Source organism: Triticum urartu, unplaced genomic scaffold (genome assembly GCF_003073215.2).
Source record: "Triticum urartu cultivar G1812 unplaced genomic scaffold, Tu2.1 TuUngrouped_contig_5574, whole genome shotgun sequence".
Lineage (NCBI taxonomy): Eukaryota > Viridiplantae > Streptophyta > Magnoliopsida > Poales > Poaceae > Triticum > Triticum urartu.
The window spans coordinates 1-11,701 of NW_024116259.1; the positions used below are offsets into that span (position 1 = coordinate 1).

Genomic DNA, 11,701 nt, shown 5'->3' on the forward strand with positions numbered 1-11,701 from the left:
CCTGCCTTGTTGAAGGAGGTAGCTAGGTCTGCTCAGCGGCCGCGTACGCAACGTGCAGGAGTTCCCGGGGAGATGGCCCATGACCCCTGGGGGCATAGGTTTAGTCTGACGTGCTGACCTCTCTATTAAGTCTAGGTCGGGTTGCGGCATATTGTTTGGCCGAGGCCGGGCATGACCCAGGAAAGTGTGTCCGGCCGAAGTTAATCGAGCGTGGTAGGTAAGTTGGTGCACCCTTGCAGGGAAGAAAACATCTATCGATAGCCTGTCCTACGGTAACGGACACTTGGAGTTGTATCCTGATTGATACAACTAGAACTGGATACCTGAGATGAGAATGGACTGTGATGAGAAATGGATATGAGAAATGGAGATGAGAACTGGATAGTATGGCTCTGGGATTGCTTTCTCGCAGGGAGTCAAGAAAGGATCTCTGGCCGAGGTTGATAAAACCTGTACTAATTTACTTTATGCTACTTGATCGGTACTCTTCTATATGCTGCAAGATGCTTGAAGATGCTAGTCTTCAATAGGCTAGGCTTTCCCCTTCCCTTCTGGCATTCTGCAGTGTAGTCCACAGATACAACCCATTCCTTTGATACAGATGCATACTTAGTTTAGATCTGATGTAAGTCTTGCGAGTACTTTGGATGAGTACTCATGGTTGCTTTGCTACTTCCTTTTCCCCATGCCCGATTGTTGCGACAAGATGACGGATCCTAGGAGCCAGATGACGCCACTGATGACTACTACTACCCGGAAGATGCCTACTACTACGTGAAGACCGCAGACGACTAGGAGTAGTTAGGAGGCTCCCAGGCAGGAGGCCTTGCCTTTTCAATCATTGTTGCTTTTGTGCTAGCCTTCTTAAGGCAATCTTGTCTAACTCATGTCTGTACTCAGATATTGTTGCTTCTGCTGACTCTTGTGTATTCGAGCTTATGTATTCGAGCCCTGGAGGCCCCTGGCTTGTAATATAAAGCTTGTTTTATTTTACTTTGTGTCTAGAGTTGTGATGTGATATCTTCCCGTGAGTCCTTGATCTTGATTGTACACATTTGCGTGTATGATTAGTGTACGATTGAATCGAGGGTGTCACAAGTTGGTATCAGAGCCAATTTCCTGTAGGTAGCCCCCTTTCCAACTCCTTGGCCGAAGTCAAGTCTAGTAAAAAAACGCGCCAGGGGTGGCGCTCCTTGATGGGTAGTGGGCAGCTCGTAAGGCGGTTGTTGCCCTTCTTTCGCCGCAAGAAAGATAATTTATGGATAAAATCCACTCAAAATTTTAGCCCAATTGGAGTTACAGATCTCCAGGAATTTAAGAAACAGTGAAGAGCCAGAAAACAGGAAGGCGAAACAGAAGAGAATAGAGAGAGAGAGATCCAATCTTGGAGGGGCTCTCGCCCCTCCGTCACCATGGAGGCCATGGACCAGAGGGGTAACCCTCCTTCCATCTAGGGGGGAGGACAAGGAAGAAGAAGGAGGGCGGATCTCTCCCACTCTCTCCCAGTGGCGTCGGAGCACCGTCGAGACAAGGATCGTGACGGTGATCTACACCAACAACCTTGCTACCGTCAACACCAACTTTATCCCCCTCTATGCAGTGGTATCACCTCTGTATTCCCGCAACAATTTTCTACTTAAACATGGTTCTCAATAGTATATATTATTATCCAATGATATGTGGTTATCCAGTGATGTTTGAGTAGGTATGTTTTGTCCTATGGGTTGATTGATGATCATGATCATGGTGACCTCCTTGTCGCACAAACATGAGGGATCCCTACTATAGGGTGTTGCAATACGTTCATGATTCTCTTATAGTGGGTGAGAGAGTGTCAGAAATTTATACTCGAGTAAGTGGGTTGTTGCGTATGGGAGTAAAGAGAAATTGATACATAATGCTATGGTTGGGTTTTACCTTAATGATCTTTAGTAGTTGCAGATGTTCGCTAGAGTTCCAATCATAAGTGCATATGATCCAAGTACGGAAATTATATTAGTGCATGCCTCTCCTTCATATAAAATTGCAATAATGATTACGAGTCTAGTTATCAATTGCCTAGGGACAAATAACTTTCTTGTGTGACAAAAAATTTCTACTAAACAACTAACTTTTACTATCTCGCAAAGTACTCGTAATTTTATTCTTGCAAAGTAGTTCTAGCATCACACATACAAAATAGTTTCATACTTGTTCTAGGTAAAGCAAACGTTAAAGTGTGCATAGAATTGTATTAGTGGTCGATAGAACTTGAGGGAATATTTGTTGTACCTTTAGATCCTCATTGGGTTTGACACTCTTATTTATCAAAATATACTAAAAACAATCCCCTATACTTGTGGGTTATCACTCATGTGATGTAAATTGGGGCCTGGAGGCGGACACTAGTCACAGCTCATCCTTCAATCCAAGGAGAAACTGGGACACAAAAAACACGGGGCTAAACAATGGGTCAAGTGATAGCAAGTCAGATATGTGGGTCTTGAAGTGTTGGTGGTAGTCTTTCATACCGCATCCCCCGGGCGTGACCACCAACTGATTTCCCACTATGTACCAGGAAATACCCAAAAAATTCTCGGCCTCACTTCTACCACGATCTTTTACATCATGGACGGCCCAAAGAATGCCGTGCACGTGCGACTCCAACGCGCCCAGGACGAAAAACCCATTTTTCATAACTTTTTGCCACAGAAGAACGAGCCCACCATATTTACGATGATATGTGTTTTTGTCACAATTATCATTATGCAAGTGTCACTTCCATGACAGAACAAGTTTTCATTTGGGCGATAATGTCACATATGTGTCTTTTTTTGTAGTGACTGCTGTGACCTCAGTACATTGTTGAGACTTGGAGCCTTGTAAGTCGACGTTGTATAGTTTTGTGGATCAATAAAGCACTCTTTTGTTCAATGTTTTCTATCATTTTACTCTTGGATACACCAAGTTGATTTCTTGTGGTGGCGTGTGCGGCTGTCTATCTGGATACAGTGGTACTTCACTTCACCCAAACAAGGTGCTATAGATACAATGGAGACATATAAAATGACACTATGCAATGTAATAAGTAGCATGCATATTTCCCATTGACACATATATAAGGAAATATCAAAAAATTAAATAGTTAAATATATTTCTTTAATGAGTTTAATATTGTTTTGCATAATTCATAGGAGAAAGGTGAGGATCTCTTTAGATTTCCTAATATTTTGTGATATATTGTTTTTAACATGTTACTATAAAGCATTTCCTTGCATTTATGCAATATATTTCAATATATGAACATTTATAATCCTTCTTATCCCACCCACCGCTGATCGGCACTCTCCCCCGATACTCTACTTCGCCGATGCTTCTTCCTGTCCACCCTCCTTCACCTCTCTCATGCTACTCAACACACCCCTCTATCAATATAGAAGCTGGCAATATTGCATATCTAGAAAGATGGATCATTATTTAATAAAATCTTCCAATATTGGTTTGCCATATTTATTTGAGTGGGGAGCGGTGCAGATTTTTGCATCATGAAGGCAATGGAGATTGGTTGGCCATGAGCTAATTCTCCCCTTCGGCCCGCTATATATAACGCAACATAATCGGGGTACAAGGCACACTGGCAGCAAGCAGTCAAGCAGCAAGAGTGGAAAGATCTCCATTCTCTTCCTCCTCGAACGCCTCGTCCTCCATCTCCTCCACTGTAAGTTCTAGCCTTAGCCTTCATATCCCTATTCCATCCTTTGTTTCTCGATCTTTTTTCATTATCCACCCTTTATAGTTTTTGTATCCATGTATTATATACACGAGTTTACAAGAGGTGAGGTTATATATGTGTAGGGTCTAAGTAGTTCATTTGATCTATATAGTACACTTGTGTTGACATCCATGTTTATGCCTCTATATATATACATGTTGCCATTTTATGGTTTATTTTCTATGTTGATCTTATTTGGCTGCGTCTATTTTTTGGAGCTACATGATTTCATAAATAGAAAGAACATGCAAAATTAATCATGCATATAACAATCGATCAATCTATATGACGGAAGGTACCAGATTTCTTCTGTTACTTTTCATCATGTTTTGGGACTTCTATATTAGTGAAACTATGATGTCACTAATTAATAACATTTTTGTGTTGACTCTTTTTAAGAATAACAATCTCCTTTGTGTATTTAGCATGAGTGTGTAAGGGAATAACTAATTTCCTTATCCTATTGGGAATAACATATTCTTTATTCTATTTTGAAATTCGTTTATCTGATCATGGAATCCAAGGCCCAAGGATCCTCCTTTATGAAGGCACTAGTTGTTGAGGACACCACAGTTCAAAGGATGGTCCTCTCGGCAAAGTTACGTAATTTTCAATGTGAGATTACTCTCGCCGTGAATGGAAAAGAAGCAGTTGACCTATTCCTTGTGGGGAAGAAGTTTGACATTATTTTTTGCGATAAGGACATGCCCATCATGACTGGTCCTGAGGTGCTTAGCTTCTCCTTTGGATTTTCAATATTTTACAATTTTTAGAAATGTATTGATCTGAACATAAGTCCTTGTTTTAAGTTTGCAAATAAACTAAAAATTCTTTTGTTCTGTTGCTTAACAGGCAGTTGTAAAGATTCGTGCTATGGGGGAAATTGATGTGAAGATTGTTGGGATGTCAGCTGATGACGATGCCATGGAGGTGTTCATAAGTGCTGGTGCTGATGTTTTTGTGCCCAAACCAATCAAGGTTCAGGATCTCGAGTCTATAATTAAGGAAGTCATGAACAAGAATAAGAACACCATGGTCTAGCACAATCCAACTTCCTTGAGCGATGGAGGAAATGTTTTTCTGCTCCTGGAACTATGTTTTCTTATGTATGCATTGTCCTGTTTTTTAGTTTCATTGTGTTGTATCATTTTTAAAGATTAATGTTAAAGTCCGCTTGTTCTAAGCAAGAAGAACATGAGATGCTACCCTTGATTCCAAGGCATTGATATATTTCTTGATCGGCACCAATATAAATAGGGCGCAATGTTTTATCCATTGTCACTTTGATAAACAAATACTCGAAAGAAATAGATACATAATTTATTTGCCAACTTTAATTGAGGGTATGTTTTGCGTAATTTGTAGGAGAGAGGCTCAGAGGTACTTGACATTGTTTTAACATTTCGTGAGACATTGATTTTTAACATGATACTCTGAAGTACGTCCTTGCGTTCATAAACCTCCACAAATAATTTTGTAATATATTTTCATTTCTAAATATTTATAAACCTACTTATCCCTCCCTCCTTCCTTGAGTGCCTCTCTCGCATGATCCTCTACACCGCCGTTGCTCTTCGTCCCATTAGCCTTTCCTAGTCCCACATCCAGTATCTTGTGCTACCCAACACATCCCTTTATCGTCTCATAAGCTATAAATATTGCATTTCCAAAGATGTGCATCATTAATGTGTGTGTATAAAATCTCCCCATATTCATTTGCCATATTTATGTGGGCAGAGAGTGGAGGATTTTTGCATGGTGAAGGAGGTGCAGATTCGTTGGCCATGGGATATGCCGCCCTGTTGCCCCTGTACAAGTACCATGGCATACTCAGGGTACAAGGCACACTACCACCAAAATAGTGAAGCGGCAAAGGAGGAAATAGACCCATTCTACCCCTTTAGCTCCATTATAAGCTCTTGCTTCAGCCTACATATCCCTATTTCATATTTTGTTTTTATACCTTGTTTTATCATCCAGCTTGTAGTAGTTTTTATATCCATGTTTTACAAACATGAATTTATAAGAGGTGATGGTATTTGTGTATAGAGTGGAAGTAGTTCATTTTGATCTATATAGTACATTATTTGTTGGTGTCCATGTTTATGCCTCTCTATATATACAGGTTTAAGGAGTGTATAAAGTCAGGGGAACATGGAGGCATCCATGTTTATGCCTCCTAAAGTACTCATAGCCCATTCAGATCTCCATAATTAACAAACAAAATGGAAATGATAGGATTTCTTTTGCTGTCCAAAATGAAAAAAAAACAAAAAAAATGGATAAAGAAAAGTGTTGTTGCTTCCAACCAGCGCCCATGCATTCCATTTCCCAACTAGTCACTAGCCATAAGAATAATGTTAAACCAATTGAATTTTCTCATCAACCCTGAGCCATCCATGCAAAATTTTGGCCAGTAACCACCGGTAAGCACCTGGTCTCACTCTTCAGCAACATTTACTTCCTTTGAGTTTGTTGAAAGAAAGCACTAACTCTGGCACCAACATTTTCTATAGTTGGGCGAGCATGAAACTGCATGGGTTGATTCAGGGGTTGGAAAGGTGGATGAGAAGCTCACTTTGCTACCCCCTATCAACTCAAGTGGCCCACATGTCAATTCTTGTGGGTGATCTCAAATTGGCCAATTTCAAGGAGTTCCTAGAAAATAAAGGTTTACAAGTAGGTCTCTGTTTTTATTTTGGACTTATGATATTGCATGCCTTAGTCAACCTATCCTTCACGTTTTGGCTTTAGAATGTGAATCAAACGGACATCTCTGGTTATATACTTGAGACCTGTCATAATCGGGGCTCCGCGGACTGAAAGAAGGTTCGAACTCTGGGGCGTGTACGAAGACCCTGCCTAGCTACAGCCTCAAGCTCATCGCCTCATGGCTTGGCCTCACCGGGTTCGTGCGAGTGGGGGAAATGAAGAACACATATTTACCCAGATTCGGGCCACCTTAGGGTGTAAGACCCTACTCCTGCTTTGTGGTTGATTTCCTCGCGAGGATGATGGGGATGAACTAGTACAAGTGGATGAGCTGCCTCAGGAAGCTCAGTTGCCGAAGGGTTCGATCCCTCTCTACGGTGGAGACTAGCCTATAATTATAGTGTCCTTGGTCCTCTTCCCTCATAACTTATGCGGGAAAGGATTCCACAACGGCCAATTTTGAAGGGGGGTAGTAGTACATCTTATCCTAACGAAAGGTGGTTTTCTCCTGCAAAGCTTCTGGCCATGACGCAGAGGTGGGATCGGTGATGACATCCATCCTGCCGAGCTCATGGTATTGGTCATGTTGCACGGGAATGGAAACCTTTGCAGGCTCCCTTGGGAACCGACGTACATCCTTGCCTCCTTAGCACGAAAGAGGAAACTGTCCTGGACTGCGCCCGCTGTGAAGGAAATATGCCCTAGAGGCAATAGTAAAGTTGTTATTTATATTTCCTTATATCATGATAAATGTTTATTGTTCATGCTATAATTGTATTAACTGGAAACTTGATACATGCATGGATACATAGACAAAACACAGTGTCGCTAGTAAGCCTCTACTAGACTAGTTCTTTAATCAAAGATGGTTAAGTTTCCTAACCAAAGACATGAGTTGTCATTTGGTAAACAGGCTCACATCATTAGGAGAATGATGTGATGGACAAGACCCATCCGTTAGCTTAGCATAATGATCGTTAAGTTTTATTGCTATTCCTTTCTTCTGTCATATACATATTCCTTTGACTATGAGATTATGCAACTCCCGGATACCGGAGGAATACCTTGTGTGCTATCAAACATCACAACGTAACTGGGTGATTATAAAGATTCTCTACAGGTATCTCCGAAGGTGTTTGTTGGGTTGGCATAGATCGAGATTAGGATTTGTCACTCCGAGTATCGGAGAGGTATCTCTGGGCCCTCTCGGTAATGCACATCATAATAAGACTTGCAAGCAATGTGACTAATGAGTTAGTTGTGGGATGTTGCATTACGGAACGAATAAAGAGACTTGCCTGTAACGAGATTGAACTAGGTATGTGATACGTCTCTGTCGTATCTATAATTTTTTATTGTTTCATGCCAATATTATACCACTTTCACATACTTTTGGTAACTTTTTATATGATTTGATGGACTAACCTATTGATCCAGTGCCCAGTGCCAGTTTCTGTTTTTGCATGTTTTTTGTATCGTAGAGTATCCATATCAAACAAAGTCCAAATGAAATAAAATTTTACAGAGAATTATTTTGGAATATATGTGATTTTGGGGAGTTGGAACACCGCAAACGGAGGCCCACACAGGGCACAAGACACCAGCGCATGGGCCAGGAGCCTAGCACGTGGTGGTGGGTTGTACCCACCTCATACGTCGGTTGGAGATGTACTTCGGGTGCAAGGATGCTTATATCCGGAAAAGAATCGTGTTAAAATCTCAACGGAATCGGAGTTACGGATCTCCGGGAATATAAGAAACGGTTTTCGGCCAGATCTGAGAACGCGAAACAGAAGAGAACAGAGAGGGAGATCCAATCTCGGAGGGGCTCCCGCCCCTCTGCGGCCATGGAGGCCATGGACCAGAGGGAGAACTCTCCTCCCATAGGGGGGAGGCTAAGTAAGAAGAATAAGGAGGGGGCTCTCTCCCCCTCACTTTCGGTTGCGCCGGAGTGCCACCGGGGCAACGATCGGGATGGGATCTACATCAACAATCTTGCTACCTTCAACACCAACTCTCTCCCACTCTATGCAGCGGTGTAACACCTCTTCCCCCCGTTGTAATCTCTAATTAAACATGGTGCTCAACTCCATATATTATTTTCCAATGATCTATGGTTATCCTATGATGTTTGAGTAGATATGTTTTGTCCTATGGGTTAATCGTGATCTTGGTTGGTATGATTGTATATTTTATTTATGGTGCTATCCTACAGTGCCCTCCATTTCGCGCAAACGCGAGGGGCCCTCGCTGTAGGGTGTTGCAATATGTTCATGGTTCTCTTACGGTGGGTTGCGAGAGTGACAGAAACTTAAACCCGAGTAACTGGGGTATGACATATGGGAGTAAAGAGGACTTGATACTTAATGCTATGGTTGGGTGTCACGACCTTAATGATCTTTATTAGTTGCGGATGCTTGCTAGGGGTCCAATGTAAGTGCATATGATCCAAGTAGAGAAAGTATGTTAGATCATGCCTCTCCCTCATATAAATTTGCAAGAATGATTACCTGTACTTGTTATCGATTTCCTAGGGACAAATGACTTTCTTGTTGACAAAAGCTATCCACTTTTATTATATTGCAAAGTAATTCTAGTTTTATTCTTGCAAAGTAGTTCTAGCACCACACCTACAAAATAGTTTCATACTTGTTTCCGGTAAACCAAACGTCAAGTGTGCGTAGAGTTGTATCAGTGGTCGATAGAACTTGAGGGAATATTTGTTCTGCCTTTAGATCGTCGTTGGGTTCGACACTCTTATTTATCGAAGAAGGCTACAAAAGATCCCCTATAATTTTGGGTTATCAAGACCTTTTTCTGGCTCCGTTGCCGGGGAGCAATAGCGTGGGGTGAATATTCTCGTGTGTGCTTGTTTTCTTTATCACTAAGTAGTTTTCATTTCCTGTTCTAAGTTGTTCTCTATCTTTGGTTATGGATATGGAACACGAAACACCCCAAAAAAATAGTGGTACTTGCTACTCATGGAGAAGGGGAACCTCCTAAAACCCTCGATGCTCGTTATGTTAAAAATATTATGCACTACTTTGATAATCCTGAGAAAACCCCATTCAACTTGATAATGGGAGTAATGTTGGATCAATGTGAATACTTTAGGGATTATCGCTTGATTCAAAAGGGAAAACTTTTATGGGATCAAATTGAAATGTTGCAATGGTATGCCTAGGATTTATGTCAGAGATATGATTTTACTTGCTGCTCTAGGATGAATGCTCCACATCTTCCCTTTTCATGTGAATTTATTGATAATGAAACCTTGGCTTCTTATGCTAGAGGTATTTATGATTACTATGATGTGGAACGAATAGAATAATTTGTTGCTTTTAAGGGTGCTTATGAAATTGATTCTTTTTTCGAAAAATATGAAGCTTTTGATGATGATGTTATCGACCTGAAAATTTTGCCATCCTTAAATATTGCTATGATAATTATAAATATAATTCCGATATTGATGAATTTATTGAGAAAGATTCTGCTATCCAAGAAGAGACTAATATTTTGTGGGAGTCTATGGAAAAAGAAATTGATGAAACTGTGAGCTCATTGGATGAAAAAGATGATGAGGAGAGTGAAGAACAAAAGGAGGAAGATCGGATTAGCTACCCGTGCCCACCTTCTAATGAGAGTAACTATTCAACTCATACATTATTTAATGTCCCTTCATTCTTACTGAAGGATGAATGCCATGATAATTGCCATGATCCCGTTGATTCATTTGAAATATCCCTTTTTGATGAACTTGATGCCTGTTATGCTTGTGGCCAAGATGCCAATATGAATTATGCTTATGGAGATGAACTTGCTATTTTTCCTTATGTTAAGAATGAAATTGTTGCTATTGCACCCACATATGATAGTCCTATTACCTTTTTGAATTCTCTCAACTACACTATATTGGAGAAGTTTGCACATATTAAGGATTACATTGATGGGTTTCCTTTTACCACTACACATGCTGATTTTGATGAATATAATATGCGTGTGCTTGCTGCTCCTACTTTCAATTATTATGAGAGATGAACTATATCTCCACCTCTCTATGTTTCCAACACGATAAAATTGCAAGAAACTGCTTATGCTATGTATTGGCCTTTACTTGTGTTGGGGATTGTAGCAGAAATTCAAAATTTTCCTACGAGTCACCAAGATCAATCTAGGAGATACTAGCAACGAGAGAGAGGGAGTGCATCTTCATACCCTTTAAGATTGCTAAGCGGAAGCGTTCGAGAGAACGGGGTTCATGGAGTCGTACTCATCCTGATCCAAATCACCGATGATCCTAGCGCCAACCGGATGGCACCTCCACGTTCAACACATGTACGGAGCGGAGACGTCTCCTCCTTCTTGATCCAGCAAGGGGGAAGGAGAAGTTGATGGAGATCCAGCAGCACGACAGCGTGGTGGTGGAAGTAGCGGGATCCCGGCAGGGCTTTGCCAAGCGCAAGCGGGGAGGAAGAGGTGTCACGGGAGGGAGGGAGGCGCCAGGGCTTGGGTGCTGCTGCCCTCCCTCCCCTCCACTATATATAGGGGCCCTAGGGGGTGCCAGCCCCTAGAGATCCCATCTAATGGGAGGGGCGGCGGCCTAGGGGGTGGCTTGGCCCCCAAGCCAGGTGCAGGCGCCCCCACCCCTTTAGGGTTTCCAACCCTAGGCGCAAGGGAGGCCCAAGGGGGGTGCATCATCCCACCAGGGGCTGGTTCCCACATCACTTCAGCCCATGGGGCCCTCCGGGACAGGTGGCCCCACCCAGTGGACCCCGGGACCCTTCCGGTGGTCCCGGTACAATACCGGTGATCCCGAATCTCTATATATATATATATCTTTACCTCCGGACCATTTCGGAACTCCTCGTGACGTCCGGGATCTGATCCGGGACTCCGAACAACTTTCGGTTAACCACATACTAATATCTCTACAACTCTAGCATCACCGAACCTTAAGTGTGTAGACCCTACGGGTTCGGAGACACGTAGACATGACAGAGACAACTCTCCGACCAATAACCAACAGCAGGATCTAGATACCCATGTTGGCTCCCACATGCTCCACGATGATCTCATCGGATGAACCACGATGTCGAGGATTCAATCAATCTCGTATACAATTCCCTTTGTCTACCGGTATAGTACTTGCCCGAGATTCGATCGTCGGTATCCCAATACCTCGTTCAATCTCGTTACCGGCAAGTCACTTTACTCGTACCGTAATGCATGATCCCGTGA

At 42.1% G+C, this 11,701-nt stretch overlaps 1 protein-coding gene across 1 annotated transcript; it reads left to right on the forward strand.

Annotated features, from left to right (window-relative positions):
* Positions 1–4,263: 4,263 nt before the first annotated feature.
* LOC125529395 (two-component response regulator ORR42-like) lies at positions 4,264–4,919 on the forward strand. Its single transcript, XM_048693808.1, has 2 exons — positions 4,264–4,479; positions 4,604–4,919. Exons 1-2 carry the CDS (start codon positions 4,264–4,266, stop codon positions 4,790–4,792), a joined length of 405 nt encoding a protein of 134 aa, XP_048549765.1. The 3' UTR covers positions 4,793–4,919.
* The last annotated feature ends 6,782 nt before the right edge of the window (positions 4,920–11,701 follow it).